The sequence below is a fragment of the Nuphar pumila genome, chromosome 14 (genome assembly GCF_984573655.1).
Source record: "Nuphar pumila chromosome 14, dmNupPumi1.hap1.1, whole genome shotgun sequence".
Lineage (NCBI taxonomy): Eukaryota > Viridiplantae > Streptophyta > Magnoliopsida > Nymphaeales > Nymphaeaceae > Nuphar > Nuphar pumila.
Window position 1 is genome coordinate 53,009,895 of NC_143262.1, and position 27,795 is coordinate 53,037,689.

At 37.3% G+C, this 27,795-nt stretch overlaps 1 protein-coding gene across 3 annotated transcripts; it reads right to left on the reverse strand.

The window, feature by feature from the left end:
• Positions 1–24,646, reverse strand: LOC149816825 (uncharacterized). Of its 3 annotated transcripts, none has more exons than XM_089986698.1 (9): positions 24,517–24,646; positions 23,755–24,041; positions 23,215–23,519; positions 22,585–22,656; positions 21,929–21,996; positions 21,596–21,752; positions 21,100–21,180; positions 20,861–20,950; positions 1–344 (listed from the first exon to the last, which is right to left on the reverse strand). In XM_089986698.1, the coding sequence occupies exons 3-9, from the start codon at positions 23,485–23,487 to the stop codon at positions 225–227; spliced, it is 861 nt and encodes a 286-aa protein (XP_089842824.1). In that variant the 5' UTR covers positions 23,488–23,519; positions 23,755–24,041; positions 24,517–24,646; the 3' UTR covers positions 1–224. The 3 variants fall into 3 exon arrangements, with proteins under 3 accessions (XP_089842824.1, XP_089842826.1, XP_089842825.1); XM_089986699.1 differs by lacking the exon at positions 1–344 and adding an exon at positions 5,406–5,715; XM_089986700.1 differs by lacking the exons at positions 20,861–20,950; positions 21,100–21,180.
• Positions 24,647–27,795: the final 3,149 nt, after the last annotated feature.

Sequence of the window (27,795 nt, forward strand, 5' to 3'; positions counted from 1 at the left end):
TGAAGTCAAATTTTTCCCTTACATGTGGAAAATTATTTACACTGCATAATTTGATTAATAATAAAATTGAGACAACACATTCACTATGAAAACAGAGCCTCGTTCCCCACACCAAGGAATGTTTTGCATCCACCCACTCACAAACGCAGCTACATATCTGTCTCTCGTAACGGGAAAAGAAATTAACATTACAGATGCCTCACTGAACCACCACGTTTTCCCTGCTATTGGAAAGGCTCGCCGGCGGCCACTGCAGAAGCCGGTGCTACTGTGAATTGCAGGCCTCTTGCTCGTCCAGACTGTAACACAAATGCCAGCTCCGTAGCTGCCAGTGCTGCAGCTTCCTGTAACAATAAAAAGAAATCAATATGGCAAAGTCATCAAGAGAACTTGCACAACGCTTGCGAACAGTTAGAACCATTGCTCAAGCAGATTATCGTGCAAAGGGTTCCAAGAGTGCCAAGTGCAGGAGAAAGCATAATCACAGAAGGAACAAAATTCCTGTTTGAAGCTATGCTAGTAACATGATCCAGCATAAACTGTCTTCAGTTCCCTCGTTCATTTAATTGAGAAAATCCAGATGGAAGCAATATGATCTTTTGGTATCCATTGTATTATGTTATATATACAGCTGTTACCATGGGAAAACATCCCAGAAATTTTTAACCAAAACCAAGACACTAACAATACAAAAGGCATTTCATTTCGGCAGATTCTGCTTTTCTGCTTCCAGAAAGATAAGTAATCTTGTTTTTCTTACAGTAAACGAAAATAATCTGCAATTAGGCTTCTGTAGGATGCCAGCAGAATAAGAGTATACATCTCTTCTGACATTTTAAGAATCAGAAACACTTGAAACTAGTTTCAAATTTTCCATCATCAAAATTTTACCCGCTCTTTCTAGTTATAACTAAAAAGTGCAAAGAGAAACCAAAACATAACAATGAAAGAACACTGGGACTAGCAGACACCATTAGAAACTATGAACATGCACTTGGAACAATCTTCAATTTAATGAAAAAGGAAATTTGCAAAAATAAACCTAAAATTTTGGCATTAATCACAAAGGCACCTAAGTATTAGATAATTTTAAAAAGGCACCTAAATTTTTGCACTGTTAATCAAAAACACACTTCCATCTATTTAACCTAGGTTATCACTAATCCAAGATGAGTTAAGAGAGTTAATTTACTAGTTAACCCTTTAAAGGTCCTTCACTCTTTTTAGGTGTATTTTTTAAAATATGATGTTTGAGGGTAAAATGGTAATTCCACATCACGTGTATCAGCAAACTTAACTGTAGTAAACTCCTGAGCCTTTTTTAATTAACTGCGATATTTTTTAGGTGTGTTTTTATATTTTCCTAAACTTAAGTGGTTTTTTTATTAACAGCCAAACTTTAGTTGCCTTTTTTAAAATTCCCCTAATGAAGATTGCTACAAAAAAAGGACAAAAGACTCAGTACGAGCTAACACAAACTGAAACCATGGAATGTGCAAGTTTGACATCCGACTCTATCTGGTAATGGCTGTCACAGATCCAACAAAGTTACTGATTTGGCACAACTTTTCAATAAATAATTCTGTTAGGTAGAAATATATAATAAAATCTTCAAAGGAAAATATTAGGGCTGAAAACAGGTTGGATCTGGATTGGACCAAGGTAAAATCAGTACTAGGTCTGATTTTATAGTAGCAGGTCTAGTTCTGAGCCGGATCCAACTCAGAACAGACACAGAACTCCGGATTCGGAACCCAATCCTACTTCTTTAGCACTGCATCTGATACCCAAAAGTCGCCTTGCTTGAGAAAACTTTGGGCGGTCGCAACTCCTTGCAAAATTTCCATCTGACAGGGTTTATTTTATTAAAATTATACACATATATATAGGAAAAGTGGTAGCTGCCTAGCATTTTCTAGCCTACCATAAGCGTACGGGTGGCAAATCTGACCCTGCAGATGCATTTGGCATGGTCATTTTGCTAGGAAACGACACTTGGATCATGGTTTTTAGATAAAAAAAAACATGATTGAATACGCCTTGAATATTTATGAAGATTTTAGACCGTCGATTTTTAAACCTTATAAAAACCTACCTGCGTGTCAAAATCGGACAATCCAAGAGTCAATCCCTATAAAATCAAACATATATAACACATTTGTATAGTCAGATTTAAGGAAAACATAGAAAAAACCTTCAAAAGCCTGGTGGTAAGCCAGAAAAGTAGTAGGCAGCTCTCTCTCTCTCTCTCTCTCTATATATATATATATATATATATATATATATATATATATATATATATATATCCTTTTTCCCATTTCACTTTATGAAACCTAGATCAAAGTGCTGGGTTGGGTCAGGTCAGATATGGTTTTGCCTATTTATTTCTTCAGTTCCAATGCAGATCCAACTAAACCTGCAATGATAGGTTCCGGGTTCAATTCATTTTTAAAACAGAACAAGTTGTTTTGCCCATATCTGCCATATTATCTTGGATCAGGTCGGAATCGGGCCAAAGACCTGACCCAGTTCAATCTAGAAAATATATACAAAATGAAAAGGCCCTCAAGAGGCATGAAATGTTGTATGAAACTCTACACAACTCATAGGCAATGACACATGGGTACAGGTATGGATACGGAGGGTGCAACACGGCAATTTAAAAACATACGGGTACAGGGTCATGGCAATATATATATATATATAGTCACTAGAATATGAGAACGGAAATATGAGAACTAAAGTATGAGAACTAGAAATATGGGCATTTCCAACAGTTTTTTTGCAAATCCAACCATGTGGATGTGCTTGGCATGGTGAATTTGCTAGGAATCAACCATTGGATCATGTATTTTCGATGAAAAATGTGAGTTTTGAATGCTTAAATATTTATGAAGATTATGAACCATTGATTTTAAAGCCTTAAAAAAATCTCGCTTATGCATCGAAATTGAATGATTCAAGAGCGGGTTCTTATAAAACCAAGCATGTAGATCATAGCTGTATGGTTAGAATCAAGAGAAAGGAACAAAAAATCCATGAAAATCGTGGTTCACACATTAGTTGTCATATTTTTGTTTTCATATTCTAGTAATTATATATATATATATATATATAAAGAGAGTTTGGGTTTGGGTCTGAATTATATATGGATCCACTATATCAGGATCAATATATAAGAGATATCTTATAAAAGGGGATGCTCTCTCTCTCTCATTGTTGCAGGAAGAAGTACGCTCCCTCTCTCTTTCCAGTCATTGAGAGGGGATTATCGAGAGAGGGGAGAGAAAACAAGAAGAACAAGACATGGGCGAGCAGATTGGAAGAACGAGAAGAAGAGTAGGGGGATCAGTGCTCTCTCTCTCTCTCTCTCTCTCTCTCTCTCTCTCTCTCTCTCTCTCTCTCTCTCTCTCTCTCTCTCTCTCTCTCTCTCTCTCTGGCAGATTGGAAGGAGGAGAAGAAGAAGAGGTGGATAGGCCCAACCCTAACTGTATGGCCCTCTCTCTCTATTTCTTCCTCTTTCTTTCTGTCTTTTTTCTTCTTCCTTCTCTTTCTTTTTCTTCTTTTCTTCCTCATCTTTTTCTTTTCTTCCTCTTCTTTTTCCTTCTTCTTCCTCCCACGGGTACAGCTGCCAAACAGCCGTGTCTATGTCACATAGCCCATAGGTCATGAAAAAAAAAGAACATTATGATCAATTTTATATCCCATCTAAGCCAAATAGATGCGGCACACGATTATTCAGGGTAAAAAAGAAGAGAGCTTGAAGTCACATTCAGTATTAAAATGAAAAAGATATGACCATTAGATGTACTGATAAAAATGTAGATGGCACTAGCTTTTGGGCACAATACAGAGATTGACCATGAATTAGAAAAATATGACAAATCTGGCTAATTGTCTTTTTCTTGTGGTTTTGCCGTTTGTCGCCTAAAAAAATTAGGCACCTCAGTCAAAACCACTTTTCTAAGTTCTCGCCCGAAAAAATCAGGCATTTTGATCGGAAAATCAGGTGTCATATGTAAGTTCCCGTCTGAAAAAATCAGGGGTCATGTAAGTTCTCACCTGAAAAAATTAGGCGCATGATTTCGACCAAGGCAGCTGATTTTTCTGGTGACAAAAGGGCAAAATTGTTAAGGAAAAAGCAAATTACCTAGATGTGTCATATTTTCTAGTTTGCAGCCAGTTAGGGTATTGTGTCAAAAGTTAGTGCCATACGTCCTTTCCCTTTAGATGTAATATGGTAAAATAACAGAATCGATTAAACATGTCCTAAAACTTTATAAAGTTGGAGGAAATATCAGATTAAGCAAACATGAGATTTTACAGCCTGAACCAAGGTTGCCAGACTAGAAAGCGGGAGCGGGAAATGATAATGGAAGCGAAAGCGAGAAGCAATGCATTTTAAAATGTATATGAAGCGGGAAGCGAGGAATAAAAAAAGAAATATAAGAATTGAATGAGAATCAAAATGAAACACAAGTAAAAACTAAAATAAAAGTGACTAATATTAAATTTCATGAATTTTTAGTGTAAGAATTAAATTTTTAACAAAATCTAAAAATGATGACTACCAATTTAGAGAAAGCACATGGAAGTGAGTGAGAAGAGTGAGAGAAAACATGTACGAAGAATAGATGAAGCGTGTGAAAAACATAGGAGAAATGTGGGGGAATCGAGGTTCTCATCAAGTTTCGGAAGCGAGTAGTATCGCGCTTCCGAAGCGAGTTTCCAGGAAGCGAGCTTCCCACCTAAGAAGCTTCCGGTAACTCTGGTCTGAATCATTTGTGGGAAGTATTTTGACTAAATGTGACAAATGCTTCAATAGAAAGAAGTTGGCACAAAAAATACCAAAGAAGGCCATCAGCCATAAATATGATCAAATTTTCCTTTTTGAGTTTCACAAGAATGGCAAAGTCCATTTAAACAAAAACATGAAAGCAAGGACGAGGGATGAGTAGAAAATTAAATAAGAAAAAACAAGTGGAAAACTAATAAGAAAAAAACATAAGGTGCAATGAAGTTATTAGATATTGTACAGAAAAAGTACGCTGCAAAGAGCAAACAAGGGCTCTGGCTATTGACGAGGTCATCTTCAGAACAGTTGAAAAGACACAAGCTATGTCACATAGGTGTGGGTGCAGCAATACGGCACTTTAAAAAAACTTGGGTGGGGGTGCGGGAGGGTATATATATATATATATATGAAATGCCTGACAGACTTGGCTCTGTATACCCAGACTGATTCAAACCTAGGTTTACTTTGACCCAGGTCTGAATCTGACTGAGTCAAAGTAAACCAAAAAAACCCAGGTCGAGACACGGGAGAAGCAAAAGGTGTAAATTTCAACAAAAGAGAACTCTTCTTTTCCTGCCCTTCACAGCAAAACTATTAAAAAAAAGAAATCTGAGGTGCCAGCTGTTATTGATTTAAATTTCAAAAAGAAAAAACATTAAAGGCAGCAGCTGGTTGAGGACAACAAGTGTCATAGGTGATGTGACAATACAAGGGCCACGTATCTTCCTTTGACAACTTTTTTTGAGATTTGAGATAACTCTCTCTCTATTCCAGCGAGATGAAGAAGATAGATGAGGAGGACCCCAGCCCTCTCTCTCTCTTGTGACATGTTTGCCGCACTGGGTGCGGCACCGGCACCCGTGTCGGCGCGGGTGCAAGGGCCCTTTTGCCGAGTCCCTGTGACTTCAGTTTTCAAGTCCCTGATTATATAAATCAACAGAAAGAAATAAGCAAAAACTAGTTATGAAACTAGATGGAAACAAGTACGCCCAGAAACGCTACCAGATAGATAGGATATAAAATGAGAAGAACTTAACCAACTTTCATCCAGAAAACTGCTGGCCTAATTCAAGACCTAGGTCCTCCAAATCTATGGAGTGGTTAGGTCAATCAGCCCTACTCTAGAAAAAGTCAAGTTGGGCTAGTGCTTGGTCTTAAACCCTGTCCATCAGCCATTACATACTAGGTCAAAGAAGGAACAAATAGAAGTCAGAAAAACTAACCCATAGTTTTACAGAAAAAAGAGGGTGTTATGCGATTTGCAAAGTGGGAAGCAAGTAATGAATCTTTAAGTGATTTATTGATAAGAGAAAAATGCAGCAATTGAAAATCATTAGAGAAGGGAGTAGACTTCTCAAAGCAACAGTCAATAATATTTCATTAAAATTATTTTTTCAGCCTTTTCTAAGGAAAAAAGTACAACATATCCAGGTTTTATAGAGAATGCATATTCCTAATGTCAAGGAAGCTCAACTCCCACATTGTTGAAAGAAGCTTCTCCATTTTTGAACCCGGTTACTCAAAAATGAGCACATTACCCTGTGCTTCTGCATCTGTTTCATCGGCCGTAGGGTGCTACCAGTTACCATGGACTAAACCCAGAATGCAAAGCCCAGAAACTATCCAACCTGCTGTAGTTTGTTAAAATATTACCTTATCGCACGCAGTCATTCTAAAACTCAGGTTCAAACACGCATTCAGGTATGAGCACCGTTACAAGGTCATTAAGTCTTTGAGGTTGATAACTAAACCACTAAGTACTAATTGAAAGAATGTAATATCATATTTCACAAGATATTCACTACAGAATCTAGAGTACCGTTCAAACTTCAAAGAGTTCCCTGCTCTCAAGTAAAAATCATTGCATTTGCTAGTAAAAAAATCATATTTCAAAACTTCTTGATAGAAACATCAGGTCATTGAAAAATGTCAGTAGTAAAAACATCCAGCCCATAAGATATACACTGAAAAGGGAAAAAAGGACTTTTACAGTCACAAAGATATATGGACACAAGTCCGCATGACGAGGATTGGCTTGCAAGTTAGACAATTTTCTGGAAAACAGGACACAAGAACATGGAAATTTTTAATTTTTAATCAATCAAAACTAGTTTTTGATATTTTAATATTGAAATTTCATTTTATTGGAATAATATTTAAAAGTATTAAAATAACAATAGAGTAATGGCCAGTGTCCATGTCTGTGCGTGTCACCAGAGACACGCTGCCAGAATGGCATATCCCTGTGACATAGATACAAGGTTGTCTTGGAGCCCTTTTTCTCTTTTCCTACTATATACTATATTTATACATCATACAAGGTCAGCCTCACAAATTCTGTGTTTCCATTCCTCTCTATTTAAAGCTAAAACACTAGTGCCACAATTTTTCACTCTTTTTCCTAGTTCCTTCAACATGTATATGTACATTATCATCCATTCATAACTATGTCACACAGATACTCCATTTTGGAGCCCATATCGTGTCCCCTTACATACTAGCCATATTGAAAACTTCATAAAAATGGCCATATCCCCATGTCTACAGCCGTATCCATGTGACATAGCTTCATACTGGCATACCTCTGTTGCCTCATTAAGGAGCTCTTTAATTCTCTTTTATTGGTGCTACAACTAAGCTTTTTCCTAACCATTTGCTACCCTATTATTTCCTTCTGGATATACACATCCACTAGGTAGGAGGTGCAGTACCTGCCAAACCCGCAAGGGCATTCGCTTTTTGTAGGGATGCAACGTGAACTGAGTAGCTCGCGCTTGCCTTGGTTAAAGTTCGACTCAAGCTCATTTGTTAATAAACTAGCTGAGCTTTGAGCCCTTGATTGATGCCCAATTAGTTAAACAAGCTACGCTTGAGCTTGAACTTGAACTTGAACTTAGGCTCATTAAAGCTTGTATAACTTTTTTTAACATGTAAATTTATATGGTTAGATCATATAACTTTTTGCAAACCCTCATAGGTAAAGACATTGTCCACCTATTAAAGAGGCTATGGGTACAAATCCCGCCCCTTCCTACGCATCAAAGGCTATAAAAACTTGTTCTTTTAAGAAACCTGCTGCAGTTTGAGCTGAGCCAAGCCTAACTCAAGCCCACTCGAGCTTGACCCGAGCGAAGCTCAAACAACTCTAACAGTAAGCTAGCAAGCTTGAATTTAACAGCCCAAGCTCCGCTCATGTGCAGCCCTGCCATTCAATTCCACCACCTACCTACATGTTCCTTAATTTCGCATCTATAATCCAAAAACACCTAAACTAAATAATCTACTGCCTCGAAAATCTCCCAAGCCAAGGCAAACACTATAGATCACAAGTTGAACTTGTTTTTGCAACTTCTAGGAGAAGCAAGCTCATAAGCCAAGAAATTTCCAACCATAGTCACATAAAGATCTCAGCCATATCCGCAGCCAAAATCTCAACATATTATAGGTTTTTTAATAATCCTCTGGAAAATTTGCATCAAAAAAAAACATGAAATACAATACACAAAAATAAAAAAGAATAAGCTTTTACATTTTTTGCCAAAAATGAAAACATAGAAGTTTTAGAGAAATAAAAAATAAAGAAAAAGAAAAATCATATTCAAATGATAGATAAAGGTTTTTGTTCTTGTTCTTTCCTATATCATCAAGATGGACTTCACCTAGGATGAGAATGGAGTGGCCAATACCCTTTGCTTTTAGTAATCTATTATTGACATCTTCTTCCCAACTTTTTTTGCTGCAATAAAATAGAATATTCTAGATTAATGTCCTCTAGTTTTTTCACATATATATACAATGATAATATCACAAATTCGTTGTGAAATTATCATGACGTTTAAACTACCTATATTTTGGAAATAATATGATATTGGAGAATGAGTCATGCCACTAGCATTCAGCTCAGGCTGGGCTCACAAAGGATTTTCCACATGAGCTTGACCTATGTCACACGGTTACGTGTACCGGTGTGGGTACGGAGGGTACGACATGACAAGTTCAAAAAATGTAGGTATGGGACAGAGTTGTCAGTCGAAGGAGCGGGAACGGGAAGCGAAAGCAAGAAGCGAGGCACTTCCAAAATTTTAGGAAGCGGAAAGTGTGGGACAACTTAGAAGCGAACTAGGAATCATCTTGGAAGCGAGAAGAGAAGTGAACCGGAAGCGACCTACAAGCGAGGGGAAAGCGAAAAAGGAAAAAAAATAAAAACAAGAAGCAAAAAACAGAAAAAAGAAAGAAAAAGAAAAAAGAAGGGGGAAGCGAGCTTCCAATTAAAGAGGAAGTGTGCTTCCAATTTAATTATGGTGCTTCGGGGAAGCACACTTCTCTGGGTCCTATGGCGCTTTCGGCAACCCTGGTATATATATATATATATATATATATATATATATATGTGTGTGTGTGTGTGTGTGTGTGTGTGTGTGTATTTTAAATGTAAAAGGAAAAAATTAGTAAAATGAAATTTTTTAAAACATAAAAAGGTGTAAAAGAACAAAAAGGAGTAAAATGAAATATTTTAAAACATAAAAGGGTGTAAAAGAAAAATAAAGAGTAAAATGAAATTTCTTTAAACATAAAGGGTTACTTTGTAATCTCTCTCTCTCTCTCTCTCTCTCTCTCTCTCTCTCTCTCTCTCTCTCTCTCTCTCTCTCTCTCTCTCTCTCTCTCGTTTCCCCCCACCACCATCCAGGTCAATGCCCCAAAAAAATGAGAGAGGGGAGTAAACCAGATGGGTGGGGGTGGGGGTGGGGGTGGGGGTGGGGGTGGGGGAACTAGAGAGAGTACCAGTTCATCGGGGAAAGGGAGACGAAAGACAAAGAGAGAGAAGGGGGTTATCGTGGTGAAGGCGACCAAAATAGTCCCACCCAGAGTTACCGGAAGCGCCTATGCTTAAAGGGAAGCGTGCTTCCCCGATACGCGCTTTGAAAGCACGAAACGCAATGCTTCCAAAACGCACGGGGAAGCGCACTTAAGCATCAAGAAGCATGTACCCCTTTAAAGGGGTACATGTGACCTTTGTTACTATTTTGCCTTTTTTTTTAAAAAAGAAACAGTTTTTTTATTAAGGGCAAAATGGGAATTTTAAAAAACTCGTGAAAACAAAACTTAAAAGAGGCTTTAGGGTTTTTTTCACGCCTCTTTCGAGTCTCTCTTCCTCCCTCCCTCTCTCTCTCTCTCTCAGGATTTTGACCACCGACCGACGTCCTTTAAAACAAAACTAGTATATGCATGTTATGAATGTATAAACATGTCATTTCTTATTTATGGTCAAATGAGTTATGTCTATTACTTTTATTCCTCTTTATTTGTCTTTTGTTTGTGTCAGGTTTTGTAGATTGTACCACTTCATGAAGTGGTTTCAAAGCCTTAACAGGCCAATAGGTTGTGAAGCAGTTTCGAAGCCTTAAGAAGGCAATGAGTTTTTCATGTTTATTTTATTTTATTTTAAAATTCTGATAGTATAAATGTGATATGTATTCTTGATTTTATAGGGATCAGCTCTTGAAATGTTGAATTCTGAGACACAAGCAGGTTTTTAAAACTTTCAAAAAATCAATCGTCCAAAATCTTTATAAATTTTACAAAATGTATTACCAAGCATGATTGAGCTTATTATTTCTTTCTTTTTTCTTTCTTTTTTCTTTCTTTTTTCTTTCTTTTTTCTTTTTTTTTTAGTTTTGTCTGTTTTATTATAGCATATTATAGAATCATAGATCTTTCACCTCCTTAAATTATGTTTATTTTTTTGTTTTAGTAATTGGTAAATTATGAGAGTAATGATTTGTGTTCTTCACTCTCCATCCTTTGTTGTTGATAATAGCTTTTATAAAGTGTTTTAGACTGATTCTTATACTTTTATGATGCAGGTATATTTGCTTGTTCTTTGCTTCACTAATGACCATCACAAACTACGATCATGACAATTATGATGATGATGATGATTATTTTTGCAATTTGGTGCATGAATCGTCTAGTGGTATTGAGAATGACAATGCAAGAAAGGGCAAGACGTCTCCTGATTGTCCATTTCAGTTTGAGGACAGAAAAGAAAATTGTTTTGATGAGGAAGATGAAGAAGAATATTACTTGGATGACTACTATTCTGAAGATGACCAAGATGATGAACCACCTAGCATGCATAAAACAACAGTGCTATGGCGCCATGTATTGAAACAAAAGAAGAGTGGGCAAGGAAAGCAAGGTGGAACACAGGTTTTTATGTGCAGGCACTGCAAAAATATTTATCATGGGCTATGTCACACGGACTCGGCTAAGGAGGTGCCGCACCCGAGTCGACACGCCCCGACACGGGTGCGGACTCGGGTGCGGCTTCGGACTCGGCCCGGACTCGGTCAACGTCGAGTCGGACTCGGTCAACGAGTCCAGGCCGAGTCCGTCCACATTTTGGACTCGGTCAACTTTGACCGAGTCCAAAAATGTCCCTAAAAAACTAATTTTTTATATTTTTTATTTAAAAAAATATATATAAAAAAGGCACTGTGACTGTGCAGTCTTTGCAGTGTGCACAGTCACAGACTGTGCACAGTCTGTGACTGTGCACAGTCTGTGACTGTGCACAGTGCACAGTCTTTGCAGTGTGCACTGTGCACAGTGCTGTGCCTGTGCACAGTGCACAGTGCTGTGCCTGTGCACAGTCACAGTCTGTGACTGTGCACAGTCACAGTCTGTGACTGTGCACAGTCACAGTCTGTGACTGTGCACAGACACCTGTGGCATTTTAAAAATAAAATAAAATAAAATTATATATATATATATATATTTTTTTTTTTTTGCCGAGTCCCCTTGTCCAAAAATTTTAAAATTGTGTCGCACCCGCACCCGCACCCGCACCCATGTGACATAGATCATGGGTCATATACTTGAGTTTTTGCACATCTCATGGGATCTCCAAAGGGACAAAGTGTTGGGATTGCCTTTTGTCCTGTAGTTGCAAAAAATGCAGAATTGGCAAGAAAAATTAAGAGGCAAGTTCGACGAGTGGAGGTTTCATCAAGTGCATTTGAGTTGAGAAGATCAAGAATTGATAAACCGAAGAAGCCTATTAGTATGATTACATCATCTAGTAGAAGCCGAAAAACAGTTGATATTCGTGATACCTTTAAAAAGGTAGAAAGAGATGAGGTAGATCATAAAATTATCATATTTTTGTGTTCAAATGGCATACCTTTCAATGTGCTTCGATCACCATATTGGAATGATATCCGCAGTTAGTAAAGTGCCTGGATATAAACCCCCATCATATGAAAAAGCGCGAACAACGTTGCTTGACAATGAGAAAGAGTGTGTTCACAGGGAGTTAAATGAATTTCGAGAAAAGTTTGAGTTTGGAGTTTCCATTGTCTCAGACGGTTGGACAAATATCAAGAACAAACACTTATAAATATATTTGCATCAAACTGTTTTGGCTCGATGTTCTTATATACAAGCGATTTTTCTAATGTGCAACAGTCAGCTGCAAACATTGCCGAGTTTTTTAAGACGGGTTTTAAACTTGCGGGGCCTTCTAATGTAGTGCAAGTCATTACAGACAATGCAACAAATTGCAAGTTAACAAGTGAAGAAATAAAACAAACATATAAGTATATTTTTTGGTCACCTTGTGTTGTGCACACACTTAATTTGATCTTTAAGGATTTGACACATGAGTTTGAGCAGTGTTGTTAAAAACGCGCCTCAAGGCGCAAAAAGCGCACCTCGCCTCGAGGCGAGGGCCTTTTCGCCTTGAGGCGCACGTAAAAAGCGCAAAAGCGTATGCCTCATGCGCCTTGAGGCGTACGCCTTGAGGCGAGGCGCCCCTCAAAGTGAGGCGCGCATTAAGAAATCGGATGGCCCGAACCCGAGTTCGACCCGGATCCGGGCCCGTATTCTCGAAAGATCGAGAACCTGTCTTTAAAAAAGATAGGCGCTTCGGGGCGAGGGAAAGCCCTCGCCCCTTCTCTCTCAACTATGTCCCCTCTCGTCCCCCGCCACTGCTGTCGCCGGCCACCACTCGCCGCTGGCCACCAGTCGCCGCCGGCCACCACCCGTCGCCGGTCATCGCCTCTTCCACCTTCTTCTTTCCTCTGTTGAGAAGGCATCGGCGACCCGCCGGCCACCACTCGCCGCCGGCCACCACTCGCCATCGACCAGCGACTCACCGCCACCGCCGTCCATTCCGGCGACCTCTGCGTTTTCCGGTGACAGGTAAACTTCTTTGCTTCTTCTTCTCCGTGATGGGTCGACGAAGATCTGTGTGTTTTTCCCCAGCTTCTTCTTTTGTCATTTGTTCTTTGTGAAACCGTGTAACCTACGTTTATGGGGAACCCGGCTCCACTCATCCCTATATCATCCTCTGTGGTCATAACTCCCTCTGGGATCTCATTGGTACTAAGTTATTTTGATCAATTTGGCCCTATCGATGGGTTCAGCACGGTTGATTTAATAGAAATCAATCTTTTCATAGTGTTCTTTAACAAAAAAAACAGGATTTTCAATTTATTTTGACAGTGTTCTTTAACAAAAAAACCATGTTTTTATTAATGGTTATTGATTTTTGAATCAGCAAAAAGTCTTGCACATAAGTCGGATTCTGTTTATTCAAATGTCGATCTTCACTAAATGGATGATGTAGATCACGTACACAGGGTCCAATTTGATGAAAACAACTTGCATCAGTGAGGTCCTAATGACAGGAATGGCGATATGGATGACTGGAACCTAAATGTGGTTATGGGTGCCATGCAAAACACTATGCTTGCTTCACTAAATGGAGGAAAAGAGGGATTGAAAGTGTGTTGTTATAGCCTGGCCACGAGCAGGCTGATGCCATGAAGGCCCTCAGAATGATGAAACCACGAGCAGGCCGATGCCATCGGCTTTTTGGATGTTAAAGAAAAAAAAATTTGTGTATGTTTTTGTCTGTGAATTAGTATAAGTCTGAATTCTCTCTTCATGATATGAATTTTCAGTTTGTAGCTAAAAATTTAGAAGTTTGTTTCTTTGATTATTGTATGACAAGCAATATACTTCTGCCATACTTCTTGTTATGAATTGGATGTCTCTGAACTTCCAGGTGACAGATAATATTAGGGCCTTAGGGGATTTGAAGTTAAGTCAATTTTTCATCTGCTTAGCTTTTTGCTTTGTTTTACTGTTCCCATCTTCTTTTTTCTTTTTTCTTTTTTCTTTTTTCTTTTTTCTTTTTTCTTTTTTCTTTTTTCTTTTTCCTTTTTTTCTTGAGAGATTGTTTTACTCTTCCCATCACTCTTTGGTTCTCTACTATGAAAGGTTATCATGTCAACTATTTAGACCACTAGACGCACTCGGCCTAATTTAAATTAAAAAGTAGGTTCATTATATGAATATTTTACTGTTGGCTTTTGTTCCTGTTGTCTTATTAATGACTTTTTTGCCATGTTGTCACTCAGTGTTTTTCTTGTCACCTTTTAGTCTTGTTTGTATTTATGTATTAGTTTAGTAACTACGGATTCAAAATATTTTGGATGTTATTCCTTGCCTCTTCAAATATAGAAATACTCTAGTCTCTGGACATGCACAAGTAGCCATCTTTTCGCTTTCTTTCAACTAAAAGAACTAAAGAAATCACAATCATGGGTTTGGTTTACAAAACCTGCAACGGACCAAACCTGGTTAAGATGGACAAAATACTTAAAGAACGTTTCAACTCACATTATATTTTGATAGATTTGCAACTTCCTGACTACTATGCCTTCAGTTAGCATGTTGTATATTAGTCTGTTACATTACAGAAGAGTTATGTATGCCGTTATTGTTTTGTTTCTATTACTTTGGCACACATGAGCAACGTAGCTCTTGTTGCTCAATTATGTTTTTTTCTAGGATTCCTATATAGCTTATACACCAAGATTGTCTATTTTGCATTTGTTTTCATGTAATGTGATCAGCAGAATGCATGATGTGTTATGTATTTTTGCAGTTGAACAATGGCAAAAGATGTAGGATGGGATCATGGAGTTAAAGTTCCACATCCTACTAAAGATCCCAAACTCGTAGGACATGTAATTTGCAATTACTGTCATAAAGAGAGTACATGAGGCATCTATAGGCTAAAACATCACTTAGCTGGCACAAAGCATGGTGTAAGCATGTGCGAAGCGGTTCCACCTGACGTGAAAAGATTTTTTCAGAATCATCTAAAGGATCAGAGGCTAAAGAAAGAAGAGTTAGAACAAAACAAGTTGGATATCGAGAGAAGTGTTTATTTTAGATCATCAACCAGCGAAAATGTGAATAAAGAAACTAGTGGATCAAGTAGTGATGCAAAAACAAGTACAGCTGGTCCTATGGACCTTTTTGTGAACAAAAAAGCACGACAAACCACAATAAACACTGCTTTCAAAAGGGATGAAAGAAAAAATGTATGTCGTGCCATTGGTAGATTTTTTTATGCAAATGTCTTATCATTTAATCTTTGCAACAGTCCATATTTTAGTGCAATGGTAGAAGCTATTGCAAATTATGGGCGAGGGTTCAAACCGCCTTCTTATCATGAAATCAGAACGTGGATTTTGAAAGACGAGGTAGATTGTACTCATGAAATTTTGAAAGAGTTCAAAAAAGAGTGATCAAAGGTTGGTTGCAGTATTATGGCAGATGGTTGGACAGATAGAAAAGGAAGAAACTTAATTAATTTTCTTTTGAACAGCTCATCTGGGACAGTATTTTTGAAATTCGTTGACATCAGCGACATGGAAAAAACTGGTGCAAATTTGTGTAAGTTGTTTGAAGAAGTTGTTAAAGAAGTTGGTGAAAGTAATGTGGTGCAATTCATTACAGATAATGCACCAAATTATGTGGCAGCTGGAAATATGCTAAGGAAAAACATGTTTTTGGACACCATGTGCAGCCCACTGCTTGGATCTTATGTTAGAAGATATTGGAAAGATATCAATTTTTAAAGATACAGTGGAAAAGGCAAAAAAAATTAGAAGATGCATTTATAGTCATGCATGGGTATTAAATTTAATGAGAAAATTCCCAAAGAAGAAAGAACTTCTGCGTCCAGCCGTCACTCGTTTTGCCACAACATATCTTACACTTCATAGTATTGGGTGTTATAAGAAAGAATTAAAGTTGATGTTCTTATCTTCAAATTTTAGAACATCTAATTACTATAAGAAATCTGATGCTAAGAACATTTCTTATATTGTTCTTAATGATCATAAGTTTTGGGTTGTCATATCGTATGCAATTAAAGCTACACTACCTCTCGTGAAAGTGTTGCAACTCGTTGATGCAGACGAACCTGCTATGGTATTTTTGTATGAGGCAATGGATAGAGCGAAGGAGGAAATTGCTTCAAACCTTGACAATGTCGAAAGAAAATATAAATCTATTTGGGATATCATTGATAGACGATGGGACTTGCAACTTCATAAGCCCTTGCATGCAACTACCTATTATTTAAATCCACATTTTCATTATGCTGACAACTTCAACCCTTATGGAGAAGTTATGGGTGGCTTTTATGATTGTGTTGAAAAATTAGTTTCTGATGCACATATTCTGTTGAAAATTACAATACAAATTGATGCATTTAAAAAGGCAAATGGCTTGTTTGGCAGAGAGGCAGCTGTTACAACAAGAAAATTAAAAAGTCCTGGTAAGTTTGCAATTATGTTGTTATTTGTCAATATTTTTTATGTTTTTGTTAATTATGACATTCTTAATGTTTTTATCAATTTTTTATTATTTTATTTGAATGCAGCTGATTGGTGGAGTTCATTTGGGCACGAAAATCTTAAGTTGATGAATTTTGCAATTCGAATTTTAAGTTTGACATGCAGTGCATCGGGCTATGAGAGGAATTGAAGTACTTTCTCATTGGTTTGTGACTTTGTATTTTATTTTTGAAATACATTTTTATATGTTTAATTATCTTATATTTGATTATCAATGATTTGAAATTATAGGTGCATACAAAACGAATGAATAGACTTGAACAAGAGAAGATGAATGCATTGGTTTTTGTAATGTACAATATGAAATTAAGAGAGAGAAATATGAAGAGGAGGGCTACCAAAGACCCTATATGTCTAGATCATATAGACTCAGACGATGAGTGGATTGTGGAGAAGGAAGATCCAGTGTTGCCTAGTGATCCCAATTGGTTGGAGGATTCATGGTTGGATCTGAACTTCAACATAAATGCCATTCAGCATGTGCCTATTGAAAAAGTCACTTCACCTCATGTTTCACAAAGTGGTTCTAGGCAAGACATGTCTTCAAGAGATCGAGGTAAAGTTATATTCCTTTTACCTAGCTATGAATATAAATGTATTTTTTTAATTACATAACATAAATATTTAATACATGATTTTTTATTGAAGGAAAAAAAAAAACAAAAAAAGTAATTGAGGACGTGAATGAAGAAAGTGTAGATGATGAAGAGTCAGAGAATAAAGATGAAGAAGAACCTATTTATATGGATTCTTCAGATGATGATATTGAAGACTTAAATATTGATGATGACGAGACACAACAAAAGCCTAGGCCCTAATTCATATCATAGAGCTATTAGCCATTTATATGTTTTTTGGGACTTTCAGTTGTAATTGTGAATGTTAACACTCTCATTTTGAAGAATTCTGGACAAATACATTAACATTTGGTTGTTAATGTTAACATGCATTTTTTAATTATGACATGATGTTGTTAGTGCTAATATGCATTTTGTTGTTAATGTTAGTTTTTATTGAATGAATGCTCATATTTATGCAATTAGATACTTATATAGATCAAGTTGTTGCATTAATGTTACTTTTACATGTTAATCTCATATTTTTTTCGTATTTATTTGAGATTTTTTATTTCGTGTTTGTTGGCGCTTCATCAATAAAGCATTTTTTATTTATTTATAATTTTAGATAGTTTTTATAAATTTTTTTAAGTTTAAAAAAAAATTTGAGGCTTACGCTTTGCGCCTCGAGGCTTACGCCTCGCCTCAGATTTTGGTGGAGTGTCTCGCTACGCCTCAACGCTTTTAACAACAATGATTAGGAGAAACATATTTGCAAAGTAAAGAAATTGTGAAGTATATCACAAATCATTCAAAAGCACTAACAATCTTTAGAAGCAATGAAAAATTAGAGCTAATAAAATTGCAAAAACAAGGTTTGCTTCACATTATACTACTTTGAAGTGCTTGCTTGATGTAAGGGAGAGCTTGAGGCTCACTGTAATTTCAGATAGATGGAGTGAATTGAAGCAATCATGCACGGATGTAACTATGAAAAAAAGGATTGTTACAACAGAAACAACTGTTCTTGATGAAGAATATTGAGATTCTATACGTTTAGCATTATTGATTACAAAACCCATATATAAAATGATTAAATTGTGATCAGAAAGGCCCTATAATTGATGAAGTGTATGAAGGCATAGACAACATGTTGGGGAAAATTAAAGACAATCTAAAAGGACAACCAGATTTGTATGAAAAGATTCATAAGATTGTCTCAAATAGATGGGATAGAATGAATGTACATCTCCATAGTCTAACCCACATGCTTACTCCAAAATATTACGAGTCAGAGTATCTCAAAATCCTAGCAGTAAGAGGGGTGAAACGAGTTTCTCCTGGTAAAAATTTTATTGTCCATTTAATCAAGTTTAAAGTTTAATGATTTAATTATTTTATTATTTCATTATTTCATTATTTCATTTACATTTTCTTGTTATAGTTATTACATTTTTTTTTACAGAAAAGGATAATGATATCTTAGACGGTGTAATGCTCGCGCTTGAAGTCATATCTACTGAAAATGAATAGCTATCTACACTTTATAGGTCACAACTTGTGGCTTTTGCATCAAGAAGTGGAAGATTTAACCGAAATACAACTAAGAATAGATGCATTGAATCCTACAATGTTGGTGCTTAATTGGTGGCGTTTTTATGATGGTGATACACCTGAGTTGAGAGCATTAGTCATTAAGGTTTTATCTCAACCTATTAGCACATCTTCTGCAGAAAGAGTATGGAACACCTATAGTTATATTCACAATGTTAAAAGAAATAGGCTCAATGAAGATCGTGTTGATACCTTGATGTATATTCATTCCAATCTTCTATTGATTAACAGGTATAATTAAATTGTGTTGTACTTTTGTTTTGGTATTTTTTTCACTTTTTCTATCATTGATTGTTTATTAGCATTCATATTTTATATTTTTGTTATAAAAAGGTGCAACAATCGCTACAAAGAAGGACCTAGTCAAAAATGGGATATCAATCCAGAACTTCTTATTGAAGAAAAAAATATGTTGAGATTAAAAAATATGCGTTGGAGAGATTTGGATGATAGCGCACAACAATCAAGCACTACTTTCAAATCCAAACCCAAAAATGCACAACCAAGAGCTCCATTACCTCCAATAATCATAGGTGCAAATGAAGTTGAAGAGGATACAAATCAATCCAACAGAGCTAGTAGAACAGCAGATATACAAGAGCGACCATCTGTTCCTATAGGTTGGATTGATCGTTTCTTTAGCAGGAGACCTAGGCAAGGTATGTTGCTCCTGTGTTTTTTATTTTTACTTTTTTCTATATATGTATTTTGTATATTTTAAATTAAGGTTTTTGAACATTTTCATTTTTTAACATATTCATTATAGGAAATGAAGGAAGGAGCAGAAGGCATGGTCGTGGAGGATAAGAAGCACGTGATGATGCAGAAAGTTCTCGATCAATTGCTGACTTGAAGGGGAAGAGAAAGTTGATAGATTAATGAACTCTTGAATTCTTAATTATTCTTTTGATAATGTAGTTGGAGTAGTCCAACTTAAAAACTTTTATGTTACTTTTTTTTGTCATGGTCATGTAATATTTTGTTGGTTTGATATGTACTTTTATTTTGAACCTTGCATGAAGAAGTGAAGTAGTGGATTATGCTAATTTTAAGTTTATAGTTAAGAATTTTATAGCTTATAATTTACAGTTTAGAACTTTATAACTTAAAAATTTAACCATATCTCTACGTAATCTTTGAGTTTATTGATTTCTCATTTTCTATGTTGTAGAGATCACAAGATTTACAACAATCACAATATCAAATAATAAGTCATTTGATTCTTTCGTTGAAAAAGGTACGCTTTTTAATTAAATTTATTTATTTTCTTAAATGCATTTGTTAAATTGTTGCAACAAGAATGTAAATTATACTCTTTTCTGGATGTATTTTTTTTAAATGCTTGACAGTTGCAATATGATGCATTTGTTAGATAATTACAACTTATATTATTTATTGTCTTAGATACATGTTTTATTTTATCAATGATGACATAAATCTTATTTTTTGATAAAATAAAAATATATAATTACATTTTCGCTTCCCTTTGGATTCTTATTCATTTACCTTTTGCTTCTCACTCGAATCCTATGTCGCTTCCTTTTTTCGCTTCCAGCTCGCTCCTAAGTCGTCTCGCGCTTCCCGCTTCCTAGAAATTTTAGAAGTGTCTCGCTTCCCGCTTCCCGCTTCCCGCTTCTGCTTCCCTCTCCCGCTTCCTCGACTGGCAACTCTAGTCCCACCCCCTTTGACAATAGGTCAAACACCACAAAAAAATCTTTTACCAGTGTCCTGCAATGTCGACACAGGTCCAGCACCCTATATGGAGCTGTGTGACATAGAGCTTGACAAACCAAATCTCATACCTAATCTCTTATTCATTTTGAAAAAGAAATAAACCTGAGCTTACGTGAGTTTGGATTTTCTCTGCTACTATGTGTTCATTAAGTAATTTTGTATTTATATTACTTGTATGGATTGGATTTAACTCAATTGTCCTCCTTTGGTAAAGCATGGCTTAGAATTGTGTCTAATCCCTGTCTACATAACATGAATTTTTTACTAAGAGAATGTATTTTCTTCAGCTTAGCTCGAGCCCAAACTTTTCTAAGTTGTACAGCCCAAACTCAAGCTTGTACATGCATATATAGCAGCTAAACAATTCAAGAACAGATGCATAAGGTAAACATGCATGGCAAGGACAATTGTCAACCTCCAGTAAGGAGAGATTCACTGACCTGCCTTTGGCGTCTCCTCTGCAAAATACTGAAGGCCCAAGCCATAATGTAGCAAGGTAGAAGAAATGCAGCAGCACGAAGTAAGAAAAGCTGCTTGACACAAACATTGTGTTAATCAAGCTGCAGATAGGTAACATCTAAACCTTTAAAAGCAGAAGGAAGAAGGAATGGAAAATCTGGATAAACCTGATTCCTACAGTAAAACGTAGGGAACAACAATGAAAGAGATTTAATCTTACAGAGAAAAAAGTGGAAGCGTCTTCATCTCCATCAGGATTGGTGATGGTCAGTGCATGCCTCAAAAGCAGAAGAGCCATTAACTGGCACAAGCAAAACAACTAGATCAAAGATACAGGTATGTTTTTGGATGCAGTACAGGACACTCAATGGACAATTAACAGGTTTACTTGCACTTTTCACATACACGTATATACATGAATACATGAGTGTATACGATCAATTGTGCAAAACATTTCCCATATATATAGTTGCCAAAATCGTTATGTTTAAAAAAGTTGAACACAAACAACTATTTTACTCTGAAACGTCAGGATGGTCATTACTGCAGACAATTTGTAGAATTACAAGAATAGTGAACTTGTCCACTTCAGAAAACAAAACATTCTTTAACTTTCGTGTTGAAAATATGACAACTAATTCATACTGTTCTTAGAAAGGGCAAAGCTCATGATTTTGGTTTTCATCAGATATCATCAAATTCATTGCAGGACTTACAATGAGAGCAGCAGAGCGGCAAAATGCAGCACCACTAGCATTTGTGGCGGCATATTCATCATACTCAGACTCCAAGAAATGACGCTCTGCAGCAGCCATTGCTAAGAAGCGAGGATCATGCAAATCCAATGCAGTTCCTGAGATAGCCCAGCCACCACTGCATCACAAGCAGGAAGTTCTTATGAGTCTTATAAGTTTTTCAATCAGTAGGAAAACACAAATTTAAAAGTGAAAATCCACCATGATGAGTCCAGAAGCATAAGTACAGTTCCCAAATATATAGATCTTGAAAATCTAAGAGAAGAGAGAAGAAATTATGAGGATTAAACTTGCCTAATATCTATGGCAGTCTCATCAGCATGAGGTCGAGGAGGTGGAGCAGTGTAGCCAGGCTTATATTGCTGCCATTGATTGCATATGAACAAAGATAAAATACAAAATCAGATAGAACATTAAAAAAACTAGACAAATGAACCATTCTGCAAGCCCCCTGCTTCCACAACGCCCCCCCCCCCAACACACACGCACTGACTCACATACACGCACATTTACAAAACCTTTTTTTTTAACATTTTACAAAACCTTTGCCCCTAAATGCACTCATATGCATAAAGAGTGACTGAACAGGACAGAAAATATAGAAATACAATTGAATTTCTAAAGGACACTTATCAACAAACACTATGACCCATGTGGCCATCAAAAAATCACCAAAAAGAGTTTAGAAGGTTACTCATCAAGCACAATGTGTCACGAGGTAGTCACAAGGAGAGAGAGAGAGAGAGAGTCTTGTACTAGGTTTAAAAGCTTGAGTTAGGATAGTGCATCCTTTATGATTAAAGAACAGACAATATAGAATAGAGAGGGAAGTTGACAAAAATGTGACTGTGGTCGCCCACTTCTAGATAATTGTTTCCATGTCTTTTCTTTGTTATTCAGGCATCTTAGTTTTCCAACCAACATTTTAAGAAAAGAGAAAGAAAACTAACCTGATGACATATCTCACATGTTATATCTCCTTTCTCGTTGCACCAGCGTTGCAAGCATTTCCTATGGGCATACTGGAAGAAACACATTCAGTTAACAAAATTTGTATCATGAGAAATGATCCTTATAGATATGTAGAAAGAAAATGCAAACTATTCCCAAAAAAACAACAGCAAGACAAGGTGAACAAGATGTGAGGGATATAGTTCAAGGAAATCAACTCAATACATGAATTAATAATAATAACTATAGTTAAAAAAGTAACAATAACAATAACAATGTCAAAGATGTCATTATCTTCAGCAGCTCCATTAGTGATCAGAAAACCATTACGGATTCAAAGAATTAAGCATTCCAAAAAGTATACATTATTAACAAGTGCCATTTCCTCGTGATAAACTCGGAGAATTCTAGTGGTCAATACCAAATTCAAATAAGTCAAAACTCATAAAAACGTTCAAACTATCAAAGCCTGCCAAAGCAACACGCACAACTAACTAATCTTGCAAGGTAAAAAGGCTAAAAACAGAACACCAAGGAGAAAATCATTGACAATATGAACATAAATTTTTCATGACAGTTCTCATATATATTATGGTGTTCTTCATAGAGTGAAATTGATGAGAAACTACCTTTAGACTGCCACTGCAAGCACAAGGGTTCTCGAGGTTCTTGACATGGTCTTCCTCTTGGCAAATTCGGCATTCTGCTATCTGCAGAAGAGGTTGTGCCTCCTCAGAAGCCACAGGCTCCTCCACAGTCTTATCAGCTGCGCTCCCTGATGATGTAGAACCACTTGAATCGCTGCCCAAGGAAGGCCCTTCTCCAGATGGCCTTCCTGGACCACATTCAAGTGTTGCTGGTGTTATCAGGCGATCGACGCACAAAACCACATGGTCTCCCATTTTCAGACAGCTCAGACCTCCTGATTCTAAAGCTGCAAAAGACAGAGTAACTCCAAGATGAGCCAGATATCAGCTTAACACAATGACACAGTTAGTCCCTTCTCAATTGCAAAACAAACTAAGAATAATAGAAAATGCTTATGGAAACTGACCAGACAACTAATAAGAAGAAATGAAAAAGAACATGAAACTATCAAAGAATAGACATGCAATCTACCAACGATGGCACTGCATAGATAATAAGAAAACTCAGAGGATTAGTTTCACCTTTCTGAAAAGATAAGGCCAAGAACGTAGCCTCCTGGAGATCTTCTTGATGAAAATTTCACAAGAGAAAACTTCAACTGAAATGTCAAAATTCCAAAGGTAGACTAATCGCGTTTCTCTTTGGCGGATCTCGTGTAAGCCTTTTGCAGATTTCTTCTCAAAGAAAGAAAAGAAAATAATAAAAGGAAGATAATTGCGGCCTCAATTTGAAGACTTCACCAAAATAACTCGTCCCCCTTCAATCAGAAGGGTTCCCTTCCCAATCAATCTCCAAATTTCGTTCAGAACTGCAAACAGAGAGACAAATTATCCCTTAATTTCATAACCTTCCCAAAATTTTATCGCTTTTAATCTAGAAAAAGGGGAACTTCCCTGAAATTCCAAAAGGAATTCCAAAAAAAAATGAAACCTTTCTTCAATCCCTTTTACATGAATCAATGTTCTCCTAAAAGATGCAGAAATCCAGGAAGATTCGATCCGATGGATTCCTCCGAAATCCGTTATTGTCCTCCCCAAAACTCCCTACCTACCCTACTTCCGATGAAAATCATACATGACCTCCTTTCCACCCCACCCCCAACCCGCACAAACCACTACAAGGCAATCTACGAAGATTAATAAAGGAAAAACGCAAAATGCGAACCAGAAATCGCAGTCTCTACGGCAAAAATGAAACCTAAGCCCCAGCGAAGGCATCTTTCTTCCCGCACAAGAAACAAAGCTTCAACCAATTTCAATCAATCTCAATTTGGAAGGAAATACCTCTAGGGGTCGATCGATCGAATCGTCGTGCTCATCCAAAGAGCGTCATCGTCATCGTCATCGTCATCGTCACCGTCATCATCCACAAGCACACAGAGCAAACGAGAGAAGGAAATCCAAACCCTGAAAATACAGAACTTTGAAAAAAGAAGGGCCCTCTTTTTTATAGCCTCCTCGCCACAGGCTCTGAGTACCGCTGAACTCCGGGCCTATATCGGAGCCTTAGTTTCGGACGAGATAACGGCGACGTCCGTTAATCGCGAGAAGCTTCTGACTAGTAGCTTCAAGCCGATAACGGCGACGACACGGGAGCGTTGAGACATTTTCGTTTTATTTCTCATCTTAAAAAGGATGCAAAGACCAAAATAGCCCTATCTTTGTGGGGGCCTAAACTGATCGGGTACGGTTCGAATCTGAATTTGAAAAGAAAACCCTAGTCCGAATTATATATACTGTTCAATAAAAAGAAGGTCCAAAATCTACAACCGGTGATAATTGACCGCATTCCTTCTCTAAGATTAGAGTTTTTCCCATCTGTTGGACTTTACATATTGGATCTTTATCATTCATTTACTGTGCTTCATGTTTTGGATTATGAATTTTCAATGTTTAAATGTATTTTTTAAAGTGCTAAAAAATCAACAGCACACAATACTTCGTATTTTAAAGTTTTAAATGCATTATGAGACATTGATTTTTCATTTTAGAAAAACATGTATGTATCTCCTAAAGTCTTCATATAAATATTTTTTACTAAATAAATTATAAACAAATATATGAGGGCCAATCGATGAGGCGCTCAAGCATTAGAGAAGGGGTGTCATCTTATCATCGTTGGTTATAGATTTTGGACCTTTCTTTGGTTGGACAATTCTCCTTTCATATATATATATAGGAAAACATGTATTTTTGAGTTGATTTTCCTTCAAACATGTTCGAACGTGTGGTGCAATGTTGCGCATTCTTTTTTTTGAAAAAAGAACATTTAGTGGTGCTTTTGAACCGTCGTTAAATGTCACTTTTCTGCCTAGAGTTTTAACGGCAGTCAAAACCGCCTCTAAAACTCTGGAACGTGCAAAAACATGATGAATTGTTGTTGTTTGATCGTGATCAACTATGACGATTTGTCCAATGAAGATAAGTGTTAGTATATATGTGTGTGTGTTTAGGAGCCTCATCCAAATTTAGCCCTAGAATATTTATATTTTAAGTATTGGGACTTGATTAATCTTTGGAAAGCGTTTTGTAAGACCCGCAATTTTTCAGAAAATATCTGAATAAAATTCATGAGGCATTTACCGGTAAAAATTATATTTTTTCTCAGACTGCGAAACGAATCAATTCCTGCGAGTCAGTTATACTTAAGATATTCGTCGCTTTGCGAATATATGCTCAAACACTCTGAAAGCCATAACTTCCTACCTGAACGAAATCAAAGGATTCCTGCGAGCCAACTTTATTAGTTACGTCAATACGAAGGGAATGGCGTACTCAGAATTTTTCGGAAAAAAATCGCCGAAAACCCGAAATTTTTGCGGGACCCACGAAAATATTGGTGGGACCCACAGAAATATTCCTCAGAAAATATCTGGTGGGACCCACAAAAATATCTCATGAAAATATCCAAGTGGGCCCCACTCCAAGGAACCTCTTGGAATTTCCGGAATAGCCAAGGGTAAAAAGGAGATTCTGAAACTTGGGGCCCAAGTTTCAGAATTTATAAATAAAGGAGCCCCCCCTCTCTTTAAAAATCGCCAACCCCTCTCTCTCTCCTCCTTTTCCCAAACCTCCCCTACCTAGCCTAGCCCACCTGACCTGGTCTAAGCCTGCTTGACTTAGCCTGAGCCTGTTTGACCTGGTCTGAGCCTGCCTGACCTGGTCCTAACCCACCTGACCTAGGTCTGAACCTACTTGACCTAAGTTTGAACCGAGTTGACTTGACTTGAACCTGGTTTGGTTCAAAGTCAAAGTCCAAGTCTTTTTTCGTCCGAAGTTCGAAGTTGATCCTTTTTCGAAGTCGAGCCTCGTTTGAAGCGTTTGAAGCAATCGGAGTCGTTTCTCCCACGATTCGAAGTAAGTTCGCTTCATTAAACCATCTCTCTCAAGTATTTGATTGTTTGTATATAGCATATACTTTCTGAAGTAGTATCTTGCTTTAGTTCTTGGTTGAGCCCTCTAAGATGCTTCGGCGTTCACGCGCTCGCCTCGTAACTATTGTCAGATATATATATTCGAATGCGCAGTATATGCGTTCTTCAAAAATAGTATCTCGCCCTAGTTCTTGGTTGAGCCCTCTAGGACACTTCGGTATTCACTCGCTCGCCTCGTAACTATCGTTGGATACAGATCTAGGTGTATATCTGCTGATTCTGTTGACGCGTCCTATATCGCACAGGCTATGTAATTTACCTTTGTCGTCGCGTCGTATGATGCCAAGGCTCCCTACTTTCTGCACTTTCCGATTAATGCACTTCCGATTATGTATTTACTTACACCGTCGCGTCGAACGATGCCAAGGCTCCTGTTTTGTTATATATGTAGAATATTTCATTTAGTTACACACCCTGAATAATAGTATATGCATTTTCTTTACGCCACCACTGTATAAAGCACAGGCTTCTGCTTATACTACATATATGGCGCGTAAATGAGCGTTCAAATGGAGATCAAACTCCAAATCGCCAATGCGATTCCCTTACCGCTCCTCGTTCAAGATTCTGCTTGACGAATGAAGCCCCTATTGGAAAGGTTTCAGTTTTTGGCAAAATGCTCTTTACGTAAAGACTAAGTCAATTACGCATGGCCTGGCTATGGCCCAGGGTTCCTGCAACCTTGATGGATGCAAAGTACGCACAACGGTGCGCATCCATTTCTCGAATTAAGCGTAGCGATTTCCCGCCAAAGAGGGGAGATGTCGCTGAAATGGATAAAAGAAACGCACGCTTTCTCCGTAAAAGAGAGAAAGTGCTGCTGAAATTTCTGAAAGAGCTAAGAATAGCTCAGAAAGAACGTAGCAGGAGTGCTACCCAGTTTATGGAACGCCTTCTATGATGTAGAAATGTTCGTCACACTACTGCCGGTAGAGCAGAGAAGGTGTTGACGGAATGGTTGGCAAAAGAGCTGCCAGAACCAGTTAAGTGGCACAATGATGCCCTTTGTTGGAACGATGTCAGAATGACTCGTCTCCTTGACACCTGCAAGGGCACCATACTTATAAGAGCCGCTGCGCCAAAGTAGTGGTAGCGCCTTGACGAGGTCCTGAACTCGTTGCGTAAAAAT